Source organism: Limanda limanda, chromosome 1 (genome assembly GCF_963576545.1).
Source record: "Limanda limanda chromosome 1, fLimLim1.1, whole genome shotgun sequence".
Classification (NCBI taxonomy): domain Eukaryota; kingdom Metazoa; phylum Chordata; class Actinopteri; order Pleuronectiformes; family Pleuronectidae; genus Limanda; species Limanda limanda.
Genome location: NC_083636.1, coordinates 5,575,439 through 5,597,576, shown reverse-complemented (window position 1 = coordinate 5,597,576; position 22,138 = coordinate 5,575,439). Strand labels below are relative to the sequence as shown.

At 44.9% G+C, this 22,138-nt stretch overlaps 1 protein-coding gene across 2 annotated transcripts in view; it reads right to left on the bottom strand.

Moving 5' to 3' along the window:
- The window catches only part of vav2 (vav 2 guanine nucleotide exchange factor), a 182,772-nt gene that overhangs the window by 31,595 nt on the left and 129,039 nt on the right, over positions 1-22,138 (bottom strand). For both annotated transcript variants that reach the window (XM_061072567.1, XM_061072573.1), the window contains exons 3-4: positions 14,436-14,494; positions 5,298-5,366 (exon numbers count right to left, since the gene is read on the bottom strand). In XM_061072567.1, coding sequence (XP_060928550.1) covers positions 5,298-5,366; positions 14,436-14,494 — 128 coding nt within the window. The remainder of the gene's footprint in view (positions 1-5,297; positions 5,367-14,435; positions 14,495-22,138) is intronic.

The following is a 22,138-nucleotide window of genomic DNA, read 5'->3' as shown; positions in this document are numbered from 1 at the left end:
GGTTGCCGTTGAAACCCGAGGAGACTGCGTGGGAGGACGATGGCCGACGCCCTCCCATCGTCCCTCTCTCTCTGAACCCACGAGACTCTGCCGAGTTCTCAGAAAAGCAGATGTTGCATTTCATCTTTCACTGAATCTCTGAGGGACGGTGTTGTGTGAGGATGGTCCAGAGCAGCGGTGTGAACACGACCTGTAGAGAGATCTGAGATGAGCAGGAGTCTCCGGGGAGAGAGTGGAGGAGCCGGAGTGAATAATAGACGGATAGAATAGAAAAACAATCAGAAGGAACAATGAATAAATAAGGCTAATAAAAAATAAAAGAATAATTCGGTCCTGTTTCTATCATCTGAAAATATGACCCCAGAAAATAAAGGTTGTTATGAACTCTATTGATTCGTTTTGAGATTTAAACCCCTTCATTCAGTATTTGCAGTTTATTTTCTTTGGTTAAAAGCTTCAAATGTGCAGTGATGTGTGTGTTTGTGTTATTAAAAAGAAAGAGAGGGACACACGTCTTCCTTGTGAGGTAAAACTGTTGCATCGCCACGTTTCTATTTATATCGCCTTGTCTCTGGGGCTTTAGTAGGCATTAATAAATCATTCAAATCCCTTTCTGAGTGTGTGTTTGTACGTGTAGGTGTGTGTGTGTGCTTGTTGCAGGCGAGTGTATCACGGGCCCGAGCGAGTGCAGAGCGGGACCAGAGTCCTGGGGTCTGGTGAATTAGGTCTGATTTTCTGTCCGATTACACAGTGAGGGGCCGGGGGGCGTCTGGATGTGATCGGCCCCCGAGCCTCTGCTCCCGGCCCCGATGACACAGAGTTACATCAGAGGAGAGGGACTCGTCATGTTAGAGCTACTGAGCAGATATGTCCCAGAAGGCTCAGCTGCATCTCAGGTTGCTGGTAAAATAATATTATGATTAGTTGTTGTGTGTGGTGAGGATCTGAACTTCAGGATGAAGTGTTGAGTTGGTGAAACAGAACCCGGAGCCTCAAGCTAGAGGAAGAGCAATATGGATTTTTTTGGAGGCCCATGCAAATATCGATATTACAGAGTAAAAAGCTTCCGATATTGATAGGGCTGATATAGATTTTTATTTTAAATTGGTGAGGATTCCTGAAAGGATCAAAACCAAACCACGTTAACTCATGATGAAGAGTATTTTACAGTTTAACAATAAAAGCTCATTATAAATAAGTGAAAATAAATACTACCTAAATATTTAAACACTATCTCGTGGGAGCAATTGATGAGATGCATTTACATTTCAAAAAATATATATATTGTGTGCACAGGATAAAAAAGACCATCTCTTGGGACTTTAAGGAGATAAACGTTTTGTTTTGACTTAACATGTAACGTCATCTTATCTGCATCGTTTAATCTGTCAAATAAAATCATTCTAGCTATAGTATATATATATAAACATAAATACAGATACAGATATGAGTCTGTGGCCAATTTTATCAGCAAACCCCTTCAATAATTTACATTTCTACGGCCCTGGAGCTTGAACACATCATTGAATCTCCATCTCCGGTTAATTCTGATATTACTCGTGTGGCTTCATAAAGTGTCATTTAAAAAAAAATATGCCACTTAATACCTCTCGGTAAATAATACAGAGACTGAGCTCCATCCATTTCCAAGCTATTGATTTTTCATGTCAACCTGCCCGAGGGATTAATGGAGCATAATAAACTGCAAAAGAGTGACAAAAAGCTCTTGTGACACTGTTTGCTTTGTAACGTAAAGCTATGTGTGTCTTTCGCAAGAGGTGGGGTGGGGTGTGGGGTGGGGTGTGGGGGGAGATAAGTCCCTTGGCAACTGTGCCCAATACGCTCCCATTTCATGGTTTGTCAACTCCAGCGCGGAGTCATTCCAGACGGAGAGGACGGCGAGTTAAAGCGATGTGAAGACACGGCATCGCGGAGCCAGAGGCAGGAAGTGAGGAGCAGGTTTACCATTAACCCGGGAGACCTCAATTAGGACGAGCCCGGCCTCTATACCTGACTCACACACTCCTGCAAACACACACCCAGTCCCGCAGGAGGCTTTGTACATATACACACGTGGGCCTGTATCCTGGAATCTCCACATCATTTCGTTCAGAGGAGTGATTTCCAGGTGCAGCTCAGTCTGACGGCCTGAAGCCTCGATCCACTTCAAGAGGCAGCAGCTCCTCGGACGGGATATTGTAACCATGGAGATCAGCATCAGACCTCGACGAGTCAATCTGAAACCTCACATGCTGGAGACGGAGCTGCTTGGATGCAGAAATATCTAATAAATGAGTTTTATTTTGAAATACTCGATGGTGAAGCCTGAACTCCAGACTCGAGTCCTCGGAGAGCGCAGAGGTTTCCCGGTTCAAGTCTCCAAACCTGCTCCGGATTAACTGAAAAGTGTCCATCGATCTTCAGCTGCACGGCCGGTGAAATCTTCCATTTAACATTTGGTCTGCTGACATGATCTCCGTTTTTCAAACCTCCCCCTCGAAAATCCATTTTCTATAGATCGCTTTTCCGCAGCAGTTAGAATCCTTTCTCGTCTTACACGGCTAAACTTAACGTTGCCATTTTATAGATTTGTATCTTCTGCTGCGGCTCTATTTTCCAACGCTTAACATCTCAGGTGGAAAAATTGCCGTTTTATTCCTGACACGATGTTATTTTTTACGAGACGATGTGTCCTTCCCCTTTTTAAAAATCCATTAAAAGCGACTGTGCGATCATGATTGTCCTCTCCATCACCGTGGATCATATTCAATCATGCACGCATCAATATTCAAGGCTAATTAATAAGTCTTTGAGAGGTTATTGCGAGCGATGCTCATGAGCTAAGTGTGTCCGACTGTATTAGGTGCAGGACCTGCTGATGAATCAATTATGCGTCTCCTCATTGATGAAACTAAATGCATACATGTTCTTGGTAAAAGGTCAGGAGCGGCCGCGGTGCCGAGCAGCATGATTAATTCAATAGGATCCAGGCCTCTGCACCTTAAGGTTACACAAAGAGCAGCGTGAGACGATCCCACCGAAACATGTCAGAGAAACAGATGAGCTCCGGCTGCACGGCGCCCGGAGCGGCTGCTGCAAGGTTACAGGGGCGGAGACCCGGGACTGGACAGAGGAGACTTCACAGGGTCGAGGTGTGAGGAGAAGGAAACTCAAAGTCTCACCTATGAGGAAAAACACTATTTATCTCAGGGTTTTATTGCTTGGTTTACAGGTGGATTCTTGTATTTGTATTTGGAGTAAAATAGAGAACAAGCGAGAGAACTTTGGAGCTTGTTACGCCAAAGACTATTGACCAAATTTCCACGAACATCAGTGGAAGGACGGGATATGAATGATATGAAAGAACTCTTAACATTTTGCTGTGTATCCGGACAAAGGGGCCAATTCTTTTTTCACTTTATTTAACATTGCTTTTCTAATGGGCGGCTGTGGCTGAGGGGTAGAGTGGTCGTCCTCCAACCTGAAGGTCGGCGGTTCGATCCCCAGTCTGACCCATCTGCATGCCAAAGTGTCCTTGGGCAAGATGCTGAACCCTGAATGGCCCCTCATTGAATAACAAAGTGCTGTGAATAGATGCACTGTATGAATGTGTGAATGTGAAACTGTACTGTAAAGCGCTTTGAATGGTCATCATCAGACTAGAAAAGCGCTATATAAATACAAAACCATTTACCATTTAATTTTTTTTGAAACAGATCTATTAACATGTTTTCATGGTGGATAGATATTTGAGTTACAACTTGGAGAAGAACGAAACTCTCTGATGCAACTTACATCTTCTGCTGCTCCCTCATTGAGACTTTCCCCACAATCCCATGAAATAAGACATATTTTAAAGATTTCAATCCCCGTTTTTGTGAATATAATCTTTAAAATCGACCTCCCTGCTTCCTCTCGTCTCTTCAGGATCACTTTTCTGTGAAAGACTTTCAAGGTAAAGGCCCGTGCTACCGGCTCGCAGGGCTGCATGTTTGGCTAAGCTGCACTCTAATCCAGTATTAACCTGCTTGGCTGGCGCTCTCTTCTAGCGAGAGCACATTCCCCCCCGATCCCCCCTAAAGAAAATCTCCATCATGTATTCAGCGGGCATATACGGTGGTATCTTCAGCTCGCACGCCCGCCTCTCTATCTCTCTCTCTCCTCCTTCTCTATCTCCCTGTGATGAATGACACCCGTCTCAGAGCGGTTAACTAAGCATCCTCCATTAATCTGAGTCGAGCGGCGGCTGTCGCTGCTCGTACGGCGGCCAACTCAGGAGACCCAGTGACTTCTCCTCCGTGCCCGGGAAAAACTCACACACCCACCAAACACACACACACACCCAACACACACACACACAGCACACACACCAAGCCAGGCATCGAGCCACCGAGGCGAGCGGCGAGGCAGCCAGGCCGAAAGGCAGAGCAGCGCCGGTGTCACCATGGCAACAGGCAGAGTGACTGAGGCCTCCGCGCTTATGTAATTAGGCGTTTAGAAGAAATTGACAAAAGTGGCGATCACAGTTCGTTTAAAGACGTCACAAGATGCATCGAGTTGGACGTGATGTGGAGAGAAGGAAAGTTTGCTCTCGATATTCTTTTGTGTTCATTGTTACAGCAAAAAAACAAAACACACAACACTTCAAATCAGGTATAAAATGCAGGTGATGCAGAAACACAAGTATTCTGCAGTTTCATCAGTTGTATAAAGCTCTCGTGCTTATCTGCAGCTACATCAGCAATTCTTCTCCATTTCTACACGTTGACATCTCTAACTTCCATGAGTCTTTTTTGTGCTGCTCTCATCACAATAAGGACAAGTTGACATTATATGCAATGAATAGGGAAGCATCAACTTCTTTAATATAAAACTCTGAAAAAGATGATATATAAGAAGAGACTTGTGATCGAGGAACAAAACAAATTCCGTGACTTTTCTACGTCTTGTCCTGTCAAATGCATCTTCTCTATCCAGGCTCCGCCCCTCAACTAAAAGATCCGGAGATTGTTTTGTAAAAAGGCGAATCCAGAAGGAGATCCAGAAGGAGATCCAGAAGGTTTACATCTTAAAACGCTCGAGTGATTGCTTATCTGTGAGCAGAGCTGAATCAATCACATTGTGGAGATTTTAACCCCCCAAAATAAAGCTGGTCCCCACAAGGTAAACCATAAAATTACAGAGTGTGGATTTCATGATTGGAGCAAGACTCCAGAGATTTGATTTAATTAACTGCAGTGTCCTCGTGGGTGACATTAGAAGCAGGTTTGTGTGGGTGCAGTGTAATTCATACTCACTCTGCCAGCTCCTCAAGGCTCCGGTACACATCATCCTCATTCAGAGCTGTGTCCTCCGACGGAAAAGGCCTGAAACACACACACAAAGAGACACACACAGGAAGTTAGAGAGGGCACACAACGCTAAATCATCACACACACACACACACGGCGAAGGGTCCCGGGTAGAACAAAATAACCAGTGGGAAAGCTGCATGTTCCATCTGTCGGGTTGTCACTCGTTGCTCCATCACTTCAGCGGCAACAACAGCGGGATGGATTCACAACAGAGGACGCCATCAGTCACACACAACCACGTCACAACACATCAGCTCGCTGCGGCTGACAGATAAGACAAACCGGGGAAAAAAAATGCCATCTTCGCACACAAGTCAACTTTCTCAGGGACTTTTTTTTCCGGAGAGATGGACGAGCAGGTGTCGTGTGAATCCTCTCTGGGAGTTTGTGCAGCTTTCAAAGAACCTCTGGGACAACGTAGAGAAACATGACATATAGAAAATGACTGTTCGACATCGAATGTGTTTACGACAGCCTGGGAAGTGGCGGAGCATTTTAAAAAGTATGGCCCGATGAACCGAGCCGTGTTTGTAAAGATGTATTTTTCTTCCACGAAAGCCGCCTGCCACACATTATTTGCCGATTAGCGCTAATGTTGTGCACGATTGAAGCCCATTAACATCAGTGAGGCCGTGATCGGAGCTAATACCCGACCACGCTAACGTCTCCGGAACGGAAACAAGTGGGTGTAATTAAAATGAATCCTGAGGATGTCTTATGAATCGCTAACCTCCCAGCTGTGAGGGCGGTGAAATGGGAATAAAAAACACAATCTAATGACAGTAAGCAGCTATTAAATGCATCACTGTGATTGTTTTTGGGTTTTAAAAGGAGTCTGTTGTTAGATTTTATTTGGTGTTTTGTTATTTTTCAGCTTTTTGTTTATTCCTGGGAGCAGCGTTCTCCCTCCTCAAACGATAAATCCCACCCGGAGCAGCAGTGGTTTCCTTCAGCAGTAAACAAGCCCTGCGAGCTCGACCTCCACTCCCTCTGTATAATGTAACTACTGGACACATGATTTGTTTTCCATGCTGCCAAAGAGCCACTGGAAACACAAACAAACAAACAAACACGCTCGCACGCAGAACTCCATACTGCCATTTGTCAAGAGGAAGAAAAGATGGAGGACGGAGAGAAGGCGGGGGGGGGATTGAGGGGTTCAGGTTCACGGGAAAAGCGAGATGCGAGCTTCACCTACACGTGTTTGACCATCACTTATATAACAAAGCAGCTCCAGCAGTGGGACGGTTTATTCACTGCATCCTATTGCAATTACAGTAAACACAATATCAGTCAATCTTAATGTGTAATTTCAGCCACTAGGGGGTCTTTCAATCTAAATAATAGTTTTGATGAGGTCGTGAAGCAGCATGAAAATCTATCATGTGACCTGACTCAGGCACAAATCACGTTTATCGATGAGGTGATGTGTTAAAGTTTCATTCACGTTTCTCTTTTTCTAGTAGTCGGACCAGCTCAATTTTTCAAATCCTCAGTATGTCTGGAATTCATTAAAAAATAATACAACAACAGCTACACTACCAACTCTGCAAAAATGTTCACAAACCTCTACTCAGCAACAGATGCATGTGTTTCCCAGCTTGCATGAGGTTATATCCCTGATATTCCTCAATAGATGCAACTGGATTTTATGTCTAACAACTCTGGTTAATATCGATTGCACTGACACAAGTTGCTGTAAAGTTGAGTGAACTAAAGAAGGAAAGATAAATGATTTTCTCTCTCTTTCTATATTTTTAAGTGCATTTGGGGAAAGTTTCAAATCGATGTCGACTGCAGCAGGAGAGAGAACAAGAAACAGAATACATGAGTGTGTGTGTGTGTGTGTGTGTGTGGGTGTGGGTGTGTGTGTGTTGTATGTGGCTGAAGTGAGTACTGTGAAAGTAACCAACCATTCAAAGCTCATGAATTAGACAACCTGCATCACTGAGCTGTGACTGCATCAAGGCCAAATATCACACGTTTAAGTGAAAGTGCATCGGGAACTTTAAAAAAATCCAGAGCAGCTTATTTTATTCTAGTTGTTTAAATGTGCAGCGTGGAGCTCCGAGCGTCTGTGAGAGCAGCGTCTCAGTTTTGTTTTAATCAAAGCAGTGGTCGCACTGAGAGACTGTTCCAGCCCGCGGGTTAATGAATGCTCAGCTGGCAGGTCAAAGGTCACCTGGTCGCACGCACACACACACACACACACACACAAAAACACAAACACACACACACACACAGAGATAGACGTGCAGACTCTCCTGCAAACCTTCTGCTTTCTTTCCTCTTCTAATCTGTATTTCATGTTTCACTGGTGTAACTTCATTAAAATCTCTGCAGGTTCAACAGCTCATTACAAGTATTACTATTAAAGAAATAATAACACACACAATAAGGAAGGAAGAAGAAACAACAAAAAACAGCCTGGTATGATTTCCTTGCACACTGTTATGAGCGGGACTGCGGCGCAGGCGGTGCTTCCTCCAGAGCGCCATAACACCCCCCCATCTGATGGCCCCCTCCAATGAAATGAGCATTATATTATAAGTTATTAATGGAGTCCCGCAGGGCAAAATTTAATTACACAGTAGTTTGTGGGGATGCGCCGGCTTGGCTATCGCTGCTGTGAGGTTTTGCGGAGCCAAGCAGGTCCAACGCTGCCGTGTTCATTTCACTTAAATGATGCAACCAGGTGCAGTTGAGCTGTGTTTATAATTTCATCAGATCCGTGATGAGGCGTCTCCAGGCGATTGGATGCAGCTCTGTTGTGTGTTTCCTGTGAGCGTGTAACTTCCTGTTGGTTTATTCAAGTGTTTCTTTTATTACCTCTGCCAAGGAGGTTTAGGTTTTTCACCCCTGTTTGTTTGAACAAGTGAAAGGAAGTGGATTATAGGAGTGGAGGAAGAACACACTCAACTTTGCTGTGGATCCAGATAAAGAGGTTATATCCAGGATTATTTTTTATATCTGTAACAATGTGAGAGTGTGTGAAATCTGGAGGGGATCCAAATAAAAAAAATCTGGATGTCTTGAATTTAAATGTGGTTTCATTAGGGGACTGTTGGCAGAGGTGTGGAATCTACTGAGTGCCATTCCAGCACATTGTCTGTTTTAGTGTTTCTCTTTTTAATTGAAATAGTTTTTCTCAGCAGATTTAAATGTGTTAGAGCAACATTGTCATCGGAACAGCTCTTTCTTTTTTATGTCTTTCTTTCTTTAGTATTTCCTCTTTTCTTCCAACACCACTTTTTTGAGCTTTGTTATTTTTTTAAGGCTACAATTCTTCAATTGTATGGGTCAATGAATTTTAAGGAGTCTATTTAACCAGGACAGTTTCATATATAAATACAAACAGGGACAAATAATGCAAAAACAACATAAACAACAAACTAAAACACAGCAAAACAGTTAAAACTCAAAACAGACACACAAACAAATGAGAACCAACACCAATGAACAATGGAAAACAAAAAACACATGTGAAAAACAACGACCTTGTTCTGTGACAACTGATTTTAAAAGACAAAGACAGGATGACGACTCCAAGTTTGAAATGTCTTGCAGCTCGTTCCCAACATGTGGTGCATGAAAGCAAAAAAGCAGAATCACTCAGTTCTGTTGGGATCTTACGTTCTCTGATGATCCAGTAGTGAAGCTTCTGATGATCAAAGTATTGTTACTTGTCCAGTGAAGCTCTTGCAATAAAATGTTTCACAAGAGTTCAACTGCTGAACACAGTGAATTAATTCAAATGAAATTACAAACATAACCCACAGGTTTTTTAAGTTCATGAACAACTGAACCTGGAAGATGCTTCTACAGTTTTAGAATTAAACAGAAAGACGATCCAAACACTTGAGTGAATTTTTACTTGGAATTAAACTGAACATTGACCAAATTACTTCTTATTTATAAGGAAAATAAACGACTAAGAAGGTTTTATGTGTTTCAGAGGAGCACGAGTAAATGTGTGTATTATTGTGTGATTAAAAAGCAATATAATCGAATTAACAATACAACAAATATTAAAGAACATGTGTGTCCTTCCTTCCTCACTCTTTCCTCTTCAAACAACCTCTTCCCCGACTTTACTGCTTTGCCCTTTCTACTTCAACTCCATTATTCCAATAAACCCCAAACTGCTTATGTCAAGTTTCTTCTCCACGTTCCATAAAGCCGAGGCCGGTGCACAGGGAGCCGTTGGGCACACGCTCGCTGGACAGAAGCCTGTGCGACTCAGTCCCATTGATCAGCGGCTGTGTGGTTGTCGGGCAGCAGAACAACAGTTGTGTAGTCGTTAGGTGTGAACTCGGCTCCGGTGGCCGGCGTTGGAAGCAGCTCCACGTCCCGGGGGCGCGGCTTTGTTTCTGCAGGGGTCGATAAACCGCTGGAGCTGGAGCCGGCTCGCTGCACCGTGCCTGTCCATAAACCTTCCCCTTCCTCCTTTAAACGTGCACTTTCATTTCACACACACACACATGCACAGGGGAGAGTGCATGAGCCGATGTAACATCCGAGTAAGAATCTTTTCCTTTTCTACTTCTCCTTGGCACGTTTAAGTTATTTTCACAACATTAGCGTGTGGAATTGACACACGCTTTGCATTCAGTGGGCATGAGAATGAATGGGGGGGGGAAGTGTAACATGATAACTGCACTTTAATGTGAGTGAAGTGATTCCGGGGCATGAGGGGGGGGGCAGCGCTGTGATGACAGGACGATTAACACTGAGGCAGCTCGACCTTCCTCACTGCAGAGCAACCTCTTCATCCACTTTAAAGACAACGTGAAAATATCAACATATGTGTTTTGTTCACGTGCAAAGTAGAACACATGTTGACTGCATCTGTAAAGTGACACAACATCACATCAAATCCTAACACACACACACACACACACACACACACACACACACACACACACACACACACACACACACACACACACACACACACACACACACACACACACACACACACACACACACACACACACACACACACACACACACACACACACAGGAAGTGCATGACGAACATGTGACCTTGTCCTACAGGAGGATTTGAAGGTTTTAAATATCATCGTCAGCGTCTTGATGCTGAGCCGAGGTCGGACGCACTCTGCGACCCCCGATCCACAGACACACACTCACACAACCACACAGCAGGGATCAGCCATGAACTGGGCCAGCGGAGCGTGAGCAGGTTGGAGGTTAGGGCGGGGGGGGTTGGCTGAGGACGTTGACGATAAGCGGTAGGAAGGAGCACGGAGCGGAATAACAGGACGGAGGACGACACCGTGGATAAGCTCGAGAGAAACACAAGGTCGGCAGCGAGCCAGGTTCACACCGAGAGAGAGAGAGAGAGAGAGAGAGAGAGAGAGAGAGAGAGAGAGAGAGAGAGAGAGAGAGAGAGAGAGAGAGAGAGAGAGAGAGAGAGAGAGAGAGAGAGAGAGAGAGAGAGAGAGAGAGACGGGAACACACAGGGGGGGGGGGGGTCCGACAAGAGAGAAAACTGTCATCAACTTTAGTGACAGGTTCTGCAGTGAATCCTTCGGAGATGTGGACACAATGAGGCTAGAGGTTCTAGAACCAGATCATATTAAATAAAAACATGAAAAATAAACTTTAAATAGACATGAAATGATGTGTTGTGACATCACAACACGCACGATGATGCAGAAGTAATGATGAGGTGTTTTAGGAGCTTCAGTGTTTTCTATGGAGAAGGAGGAGCTCCCTTTATCAAAGTCTTCAGGCTTTTGCACTTTCACGTTCACAAGAAAAATCTATTCAAGACACAAGAAGTAAAAGAAAAAATCATATTTCTCCTTTGAGAGTAAAAAATGACAACGTGTGGAGAGGGTATTAAAATGTGTAAAAGAAAGAATCACATATTTCTCACTGTACTCAGCAGAATTTACTGTTTGGTCTTGGATGTAAAAGAAGGATCGAAGCTGAATCCACGAGAAGAGAAAGTATAAGTGAAGAAATAACTCCACGTCTGTTGTTATCAATGCATGTACGAGCTTGTAAATCTCCATGTTTCAAACTCAAAGCCTGGACTTGTGCAGGAGAAGCTTCAGACTGGAACGCTGACACAGTGACAGAGACATGAACTATTGAAGCCTGATTACAGTGAACAGACGTCCCAGTGCAGATCAATGGGCTTCAACAGGACGTCGATGGACACGCCTGTGGCAGTGTAACCCGGAGATTTAACAGAGTGACAAACTCTCCGGTCACTGGAGCTCGATAGACGTCCTGTTGGGGCGTCTGTACTTAAATGATCTGAGAGCACTGGGTTATTGTCCTGAGCATCGAGGGAAACACGCTGAGGGACTGAAGCTGGAAACTATCCTGGAACTTCACTGTTTAAACAGATTCTTCTATACGAGTTGATGCAATTTGTATAATTGGTTTAGCAGGAAAGAAAAACTCAAGAGACAGAGTGACCCAAAAGTGATTCAGACAAGAGGTGACACAGTTAATTGTTACTGGAGTGGTACCTCCTTTTTTCTAATTCATTTTCAGAAAGTGTTCATCTGCAATTCAGCGAAGAAAAAGCATCTGTTTCCTCTAGGTCTGAGTCTTTACCAGCAGAGACACTTGTATCTGTTATTCTAACTTTACTGCTTTATAATTCACATCAGCTAAAAATCTAAAAAAATCCTTTTATTACCCGTGATTGAACATCTTTAAAACCAAATGCTGATCAAATTATTTAAATATTTCCTTGATTGACTTGTCATCATATGCATCATCTTAACGGGTTTTCACAAATCATGGATCTTCCACCTGCTTGTGAGGACACTTCAAGATTAAGTGCGACTTTGGATTTTTGGCTCATTCCCCCCCTTGAACTCTTAAATCCTCTGCCTGAGAATTTCAGAATTGCAGTAACATCGTCTTAAAGGATACAACATGTAAGAATTCTACACTTAAATTTCCCAAAAATGACCCATGTTATATAAATATATATACATAACTTATGTACTTAGATCATCCAAGATGTTTCCAACAATGTTCAAAATCAGGACATTTAATCTCAGTCAACTTTTGCTTGTGTCCTATCTGTGGTTTCATCCAACTCTGCAATAACTTCTGAGTCAAACGATGTATTACAATGTGTTAATCACACGTAATGAATCACGATTCTTTGTTGCGTAACAGGAATACAACTTACTTTATATATTTTCATTAGAAATGGTGGTGCTTTTTGTTATATTTTTGCCTGAGAGCCCCCTAGTGGCCACAGCTACATATAGTCCATGTAAATCACTTCTCTAAACTTTATTTAATGTAAAGAAAATCGAATCCAAGTTGTCAGTTTGATCTGATTCAGCCTCATTCGATTGCGTTTTATCCGCCACACGCTTTGACTCCATAATGCTCGTGGCGACCTGATCCTGAAAGGTGCCGTACATCACCGGGGTTCGTGTTCAAGCGCACCTGGAGGGCACGGACATCCGGCCTCGTGGCCCAGCATGTGTTTGAATGACTTACAGCTGTTGTCGGGTCTGCGAGCGGCTGACAGGAGCTCTGAAGCGAGACAGAGGAAGTCTGTCTTGTCCTCTGAATGGCGTTGACCTTGCCCTGAGCGGAGTTACCGAGAAGTCGGGGAGGAGACCCTTGAAGAGGGGCCGACCGGGGTCACTGAGCATCCGTGTTGTGTAAGTGCAATGTTTAACTGTCCTTGTGTTCATGACAAATACAGCGGGTGGCCTCTGAGCTCGTCACGCGTGTGTCATGTGTCCTCGTGTGTATCTGTGAAGCCCGTGGCGGTGACAGGGAGATACGAGCGAATGCTTCAAGCTCCATTAGGCACCGTTGAGATAATAACAGTGAATATGTCCTGGCTGCTGAAACCAGAGGAAAGCACCCTGATCCACAGACCTGAACAGACTTAACAACCTTAACGCTGTCCTCTCGAGGCCAGAAGTCAAATGTTACCTTAACCTGATGAAGCCAGACTTCAATAACCTGTTTTTAACTCTTTCAGGTCAGGCCAAACCCCCCCGAAGGCTGGAAGGAAGGAAGGAATTCAAAGTTCTGCCCAGTTTGACTCTCAATGCTCAAACTGTTTGGACTTAACAACCTTAACGTTGTCCTTTCGAGGCCAGAAGTCAAACGTGACCTTAACCTGATGAAGTATTTCACTCTTTCTCCCCCCCCGCAGCAGGGTAACAGGTCAGGCTAAACCCCCCCGAAGGCTGGAAGGAAGGAATGAATTCAAAGTTTGAACTCGTGAACATGTCAGCAGTCGTGTCCAGGACGGTGACTCCATCTTGTCTCTGCCCTCTGACCCACAGTTTGAGGATCTGAGCTTTAAATAATAGTTTACAGCTTAATTAATATTCCGATTCTTGACTTTTAAAGTGAGTCGGGGGGGGTTAGAGAGTCAGGAGCCTGATTTACACCAGAGGTCAAACCAGCATTGATTTTGACACCTTACAGCGAAGAAACCGCCAGAGTGGACAGGCGGCGAATTGGCCGAGCGTCAGCAGCTTGTGTTGTTTTTATTAATGGCAAAGGACCTGCTCTCTCTCTCTCTCTCTCTTTGTCACTCGCCCTCTCCGCCCTCTCCTCCCTTCATTCCCTTCCTGGCCGGGCTCCTAATGGGCGCGCTCCATCAACTCATTACTCAGATGGATAAAAATGGCTTTTTATGCGGCGCCGGCGAAGCCACCGAGCTCCGAGCAGATTGAGCAAATGAAGAAGAATCAGACGCCTGATAAACCACCGCCGAGGATTTACTCAGCTGCGGCCGTTATCTGAGAGAAAAATTACAGCCGTGGTTTTCTGACTCGTGACGCGCTGCTGAGTCCTTTGAGTGACAGATGGAAACGCGTTGTGGATTTCGCGCCTTGCGAGATAACGGGCGGCTACAAGCTGCAGCTAATTACAGAAACAAAATGTGTAAATCGACTTGGAAATGAGCAGCAGATGTTAACAGCCACCTGCGTTTTAATACAGTAAATATAGAACAGAGTGTTTCTCTCTGTGACAGCGAAGCTCTGGAGAGCCGCGGCTGTTCAGATGATGAACGGGGGGGGGGGAGTGGGGGGGGGGGACACGTACCTGATGCCTTTAATCTGTGCGATGCTGTGTTGGGAGATCCTCGATAGAGCAGAGATCACCTGGAACACAAAGACAAAGATTTGTTATAATCATGTTAGTCATTCCACATCTTTTAATTACTGTTTAACCTTTTATTTGCAGAGTTAATTTGTTTTGCAGGTTATTTGTGGTTTTTGTTCAGTGTTGTCAAACTGTGATAATGTCTTTTTTAATGTGAACTGCCTGAGATACTTTGAGAAGGCAAACGGGGGATCAGGCGATGTTAATAAAAGATTAAAAGTCGAAAGCAGGAACCACAATAGTAACAAGTACCAACAAATCAACAGTAAAAGGCAAATAAATTAGTCCATGATTTAAAAAAAAGACAAATCTGCAGTAAAAGTAAATAAAGAACCAACTCGACTGAGTCTGTATCAGCTGCCGAGGCCCAACAGTTCCCTTAAAGTCAATTTGCAACCAATTTCACACACTTATAAATATCAGATTGTTTTCATCAAGATCCATGAATTATTCCCAAGGAATGAACGAAGGAACTTTATTTTGCAATGTTCGAGAAAGTGAGAGAGATAAATTCCAGGATCCATCACCAACATTTAACGGCTTCTCCCTCAAGTACAAGTATGTCTGTTCTGGTTTTGTGTTTTTGCTGATGTATTCATTCTAGGGCTGGGCAAGTTAACTCGTTTTAATCGAGTTAACTCAAGTGATGAGTTAACTCGATTGTTTATCCGCCAATTATTTTCTTTTTTCCTGTTCTGCAGCAGTCAGCAACAGACTTTCACAAAATAAAAGCCTGACTTTCACAATAAAACAATAAATAATCAAACCTGAGTTAATGGGAGATAAAATGATTAATCGAGTTAACTCATCACTTGAGTTAACTCGATTAAACAAGTTAACTTGCCCAGCCCTAATTCGTTCCCTTTCTTCTTTGTTCCTGTGTTTTACGACAAGCAGGTAACATGTGTGTCTTCATCTCAGCTGATTCATCTCCGCTCGTGAGTCACACGTCAGTGGGCTCACGGCCGACGACAGATGCAGATGGTGCCGCTTATTGGGGGTCCACAAAGGCTCGTCCAGGAAGATGAGGAAACCACCACCCCGAAACTCACACACACACACACACAACACACACACCACAACAAACCCCGTCTCCCACGCCTCATTACCCACTCCTGGGTGCATTTCCGCTCGCAGCACCGTGACAACGCCAGATGCCTCCTCGACAGGGAGGAGAAAATTTGTTATCTCAGCCCCTCGTCCTCGGCAGGTGCGTCCCCCCCCCCCCGTCCGTCAACCTCTCTCTCTCCTCTTAAAAACACACACAATGCAGCATGTCACCCCCTCTCTCGGTGTTTAACATTCAGGATGAAACCCGCACTAATGGCCGTGGTGAGTATTCAGCGGTTGAAGTGGTGTTGACCGAAAACCTCCTTTTCACTCTCTCTCTCTATTCAAGTTGTCCTGGTGTTTAACATAATCGGTCGTGGAGAAGTGGAGGGATCACGTCTCCCACTGCATCACGTTCATCCACATGGAACCATCCTATGGGAGGAAAGGGGGGAGAATGGGGGGGGAAACCTCGGCGGGATGATAAGGGGTTATTTCTCCACCGTGTCGCTAAAGACCCATGTAATAGGCAGTCATGTTCCTGCCTAATGGTTCCAATATGTGCCCGGTCGACCATTACACACGTCCTCAACATAGACTCTAACTGCACTTTGCAGCCGGGGACTGAAAAAGAGACGGAGACAAAGACGGAGGAGAGGAAAGGCCAGACGCTAATTCAGCTGTTTAGTCAGAGAGGTTAGGCTGTTTAATAAATCACTGTGGTTGAAACCCTTTGTGCTGCCGGGGTGGCGTGCTGCCCACCTGGACCCACGCCGCGGCACCGGGGGGATCACACACGGCCCCCCCAGAGTCGTTATAAGCTCTTCTTCATGGGCTTTATTACCCCCCCATTGTCTTTGTGAGAGGAGGAGCAGGCGATAAACTGAAGTTCAGACACGAAACAGCCCGAAGCGGTGAGCAGGGCCGTGGATGAATTCAGTGTTTAGTGACAAGCCGGGTTTAGTCCTGGGTGGTGAGATCAGCTGGGGTCGGAGAAGAAACACCCGGCGCCCCCAAAAGCTCGCTATAGCGTGACTTCCACACGTCACGCCATGAAGCCCATTAATATTAAACATCAACTTTTCCTTTAACATTAAGCGGTTTGTTCCCGTTTTTTTTCGCTTCGTGTTAGCCTCACGCGCCATAATGTGATAAATATGTCTCCGTGTCGGGAGGCGGCCCGCGACTCCCTCTGGCCTCGGTGAGGAAATGCTAATTTGCAATCTGTTTCCAGGGCAGCTGAGGCAGAGGAGGAGAAGAAGAAGAAAAAAAAAAAAAAGAGTCTTCTCACACTGACAAGCGCATAAAATGACAGTTACATTCTTTATTTATCGCTGTAATGTAGGAGCTTTACTCTCTGGCTGCAGACGGAGTGGAAGTGGATACAGAGCCGTGTTTGATTTATTCGGCCTCTTGCTCGACGGAAAAACCCGTAAAGAAGAAGCGAGTGACGCTGTGACCACAGATTTACGGCCGAGTTTCCCTTTGAAAACACATTTTGAGAGCTGAGGTGTTTTATCGCTCTCATAATGCGACTTCTCTCACTTCCCAGACGCTCTGATTGTGTTCTCCCCTCCTCTTCTCTTCCACCGGTTCCATTCCTCCTCTCGTACTGGGAACCGAAGCCCGAGCATCACCGCGACAATTTGCATTTGGATAAACGGTTGTGATTGGCCCAACTGTTTTTTTTAACGAGGGATGGTAAATCTCTCTGAGTGGGAGGAGGGGCCGGACCAATCTGCGTGAGCGAGTACAGACGGAGGACGCTGATTGGTTCCTGCTTCACCTCTGATTCACGCTCTCCACCCTCCTCTGATCCTGTGCTTCAGTCAAATCCTTTGATTCTCTCCTCACATTATTAATTTCCCTCTCATCTCGAACCTCCCCAGTGGGGGGGGGGGGGGGAGGGGGGGGGTCTTAACTCTGGGGGCTGGGCAGGAAATAAAGCCTCTTTCTCTTCCTCGGAATATGCAAATGTGAAGTCACCCCATCATGTGACTTTCTCTGGTTTCCCAAACCAGGATCCAACTTTCATCACCTTCCCAGTTCCTTACTGGTCTGTACTCACATGGGACCAGAGAAGTGTAACTGAAGACACGTGTTCCGTCACACACCATCACTGATGCATGTGTTTCTGCATCAGACTGACATATTGCATTTATAATTTATTGCATTATACGTTTGTATAAACATGCTTTTGCACATGTGTGTGTGTGTGGAGCACAGGGCAGGGATAAGGATTGAATCTCTGGATTAACTCTGAGGCAACGCTGAGTGTTTGCAAACACTCTTGTCCCCTGGCAACTGGGGGGGGGCACGACAGAATATGCATGGTCATCAGTTACAAATCAAATCACACCTGTGCCATGTGCCATTACCCGCAGGAGGGCGGGGCTGTGATCTGATTAAGGTCTGAACATGTGCACGAGAGGAATTGACAGACGGTCAGGAAACACGCCCGACTGCAGATCGGGTTTTTACGTCCGCTGCAGTCGGAACGAGATCGTAGCTCACGCCGAAAATCGATGCACGAACTGAAAACCAAGCCACAAAGACGCAGGATTAATGCAAAATTAATTAATCATGTCAGCATTGTGGATTTTTCCTCATTTCTCTCTCTCCGGGGCTCTTCCAGCAGCCGCCACCTCCTCCCCGAGCAGTGAGATGTATTTATGAAGGATTCACACTTTGACAGGACAGCATTCCTCCGCTGCTGCCAGTCTGCTGAGGTGGGGGGGCACGAGGCGAGAGGGGGACGGAGAGGGAGAGCCAGGGACAGATGGCTGAGTGGGAACCCGGCGTGCCCGACATCAATAATACACACAGAGGACGGCTGAGCCCGGCAGTGTGTGTGTGTGTGTGTGTGTGTGTACGTGTACTTATATGTATCTGTGAGGTAAAGACTTGGGTTAGATTTAGGTTTAGTTTAGGGTTAGGCATGTGGTGATGGTGATGGTTAAGGTTAGGTTAAGCTAGCAAATGCATCAGACCAAAGAGTGTCCTCACTAAGAGAGAAGTACGTGTGCGTCTGTGTGTGTGTCTTTGTGTGTGTGTCCTACTGTCCCACTGCCTCCGGGGGAGTTTCTGTCATTTACAAACCTTCTCTTATTCTCTCTTTTTCTCTCTCTTTCAGATTCCTTTTCTGTATCGTGCACACGATTCTCACATGAACATGTCGTGTTCTTCACAGGCCACAAAGCAAAGATTCTCTCAGAGCTGCACGTGCATGCACATGAATTAAACTCACGAATCAAAATCGAAACGGAAATAATCAGAACTACAACTTAAATCAAACGTATTAATGAAAATGGTCAAAGTTAAAAAAAAGGCATCAAACTGAGGCAACAATATCATACAAACGTTAATCCTGCTTGCAGCCTGATATTAAACCCATACAGTCAGTCAGAGGAAATGCTGAGAACAATCCAGCACCTGGTAGTGATTGTGTTGCACGTGCATGGCTTTGCCAAACTAACATGCAAATGTGTTTCCACTGATTATGATCAGATACGTGAGCTGCAACCGAAAAGCAGCCACGTGACTTGTGATGACAGATAGAGGAAGGAAAGATGAATGATTCCTTACCCTTGTACTATCCTGAATAACAGTGACAAGTGAGAAAAGTGACACAATACAAACTCATTCTTCTGGGATGTGTTGAGACACCACACAACATCTCTACAGGTCTTTTCTGCACCTTGTCTCAGACCCAGACAGGAAACCTCATGGAATCACTGTGATCAGTCTCCAGCTCATGTGTTGAACTTGCTGAGTGCTATCAGGAGACCGGGCCTGTGTGCAAATCCTGATCCTCCCGTCAGATTTGCACCTGCCACATCGCACTAAATCCCCTGAAAGCAGAACCTCCAGCTGCTTGATTACAGTCGATTTCTCTGCGTATGTCCTAGCCAAAAAAAAAAAGCCTGTGGTTCAGCCTAAAGGCCAGAATCACTGCTGCTGCTGCTGCTGACCCACAGACCCCATTTAGCCTCTGTGCCAAGCAAAGTGGCTGTGAGCCGACAAGGGTGAACCGGGACCAGAATGTACAGAACATGAAGGTTATAGCTTAACGTAAAGCTGATGATGCTAAAGGATTTCAAACCGTCAGATTCCTGTGACCATCAATATATACGATAGATGAGATAAGAGCCTACGAATGAGTTTTGGAGCTGATTTAGTTTAAGAGCCTTGAATATTGATTTGATGTGAACCTGTTCTGCTTCCAGCATAAAGGGCAACGGTGGCTAAAGTGTGCGAACGCCTGACAATACACCACAGCCGTGTCCATGACCCGTCTCATTTCACACTAAATCCTCATACATGGGCCTCGCTCACTCATGAGGGACCACACACAACATACAGTTATAGATTCAAGATTCAAGATTTTTTATTGTCAAATGAACAGAGATAACATGAAGCAGTCACTGTCAATGAAATACTTGGGTCATAGGCTCTCGTTAAGCAATGCTCAGTAATTTCAACCCCAAAAAAAAAAAAAAAAAAATAGAAATAGTATAAAATAGAATAAAAAAAGAATAAAATAGAATAACAATAAAATAGAATATCAAAAATTTAAAATAGAAAATAAAATATATATATCTAAATATATATCTTTACAGATAACACACATTTACAGACATAAACATGCTTGTGGTGCTGATGGAACATTTAAATGCCCTTTTTCAAGGCTGATATAGTTGTGTTGCAGTTATGAGGAACTTCCTGGCACACAATAATGTTATGTACCATAAATATTCCTATTAATCATAAATATAGACATTTATACATGATGTTGCATAATGTCATTTTATAAAATAACTTTCGAGTGACTTGGAATCAATCAATGGAATATAAGAATAGGATGCATTCAGGGCCTAGGCTTCATGAGAACAACACACACACACACACACACACACACACACACACACACACACACACACACACACACACACACACACACACACACACACACACACACACACACACACACACACACACACACACACACACACACACACACAAACACACACACACACACACACACACACACACACACACACACACACACACACAGATCAATGGCGATAGTGAAACACTGTTCAACACAAATAAGATAAGGAGGAAAATACAGAAACAGCAGCACCACAAAAATAAACAGCCACTGATTTTAATATATCTGACAGCAACAGAATTACTTCAAGTGACTTTAACGCACACTGTCATTATTCAATTTCACATCCAACGTGCTTGAGTCACAACAACCCAAAGTGCATCTCAGTCTTATCACTTAGGGACTCTGAAGCAGAATGTGGGACAGCAGGAGACACGATGGATTTACTCCCCGTGCGTGCAGCGCTTCTTTTCACCGTAAACCAAGATGAACGGTTTGGTTAGTGAGGAGGTCGACAGCAACGCCGCCTGAACGGCTCCGCGTTTCGGCTTAAGTAGCAAATCCATATTTTAAGCCGTCTGAGCCGTGCAGCATTAATAACCCGTGTAAATGAGCCCAGATCAAACAACAAACGCACAATGAGACAAACTGCTGCCACAACCCGAACAGTAACCGGTGTCTAATGATTGTTGTGCGCACGCTAGCTGTTTTTTGTTGTTGTGAAGCCGGTCCATTCATAATGAATGAGGAGGCCGTGTGTGTTTGGAGTATCGCTGCAGTGTTTGGGCTCGGGGGGGAGAGAGACTGTGTGTGGAGGTGGTGAGGAGGAGCTCGGAGGCGTTTGGTGACTCAGCAGCAGGATTCAGAGTTTAACAGAACACACACACACGCTGGATTCACTCGGTTAAAGCTCTGACACAAATATTAAATTTACAAGTGGTTTTTTTTTTGTATTTTAAAAAGAAATAATGTCAGAGAGTTGCTGATTCCAGCTTCTTCAACGTGAGACTCTGTTTTGTATCATCTTTGGATGTGTTGCTCTTATGATGAAATGAAATATGACACTGTGTGTGTGTGTGTGTGTGTGTGTGTGTGTGTGTGTGTGTGTGTGTGTGTGTGTGTCTCTTTAGGTGAGAGTTCAATAAAAGGTTGTAGAACAAACGGCCCGGGTGTTGCTGTGATGTGATAAATGTGTGACTGCAGGAAGCCCTCATCACTTAGAGCCCAAAGGGTTCAATCACAGAGCTGAGTGATCAGACCTTCTTCTTACACCTCCGTCTGTCTCCTGATCTCCTCCTGAAGGCTCACGGCGCCCGACCCGTCCACGGGGGACGCCACGGAGGCCTCGATGGCAAACGGGACAACTTAGCGTTCTGCAAATTGCGACCGACGGCTGCGTTTACACGTGTTGGAACAAGGCGTCTCAGCGGGGACACGGTGGCAGCTGACAAAACGGCAAGCGCTGGGAACAAGTGATGTACAACCCTCCGTCCGTCCCCTGGCGATGAGTTTTGACGCCCAAACCAAACCGAGCCGAGGCCTTTCAGGAAAAACACGGGAGCGTGAAATCGTCTCACAATGAGCTGAAAGCGCAACTGTGATTTGGAGGCGAGAGAAGAAACACGAGGACAACAAAAAGAAAACTGTGACAAATGACTTAAAATCATTACAAAGCCGTCACACAGGGCCGGGTTGTCAGCTC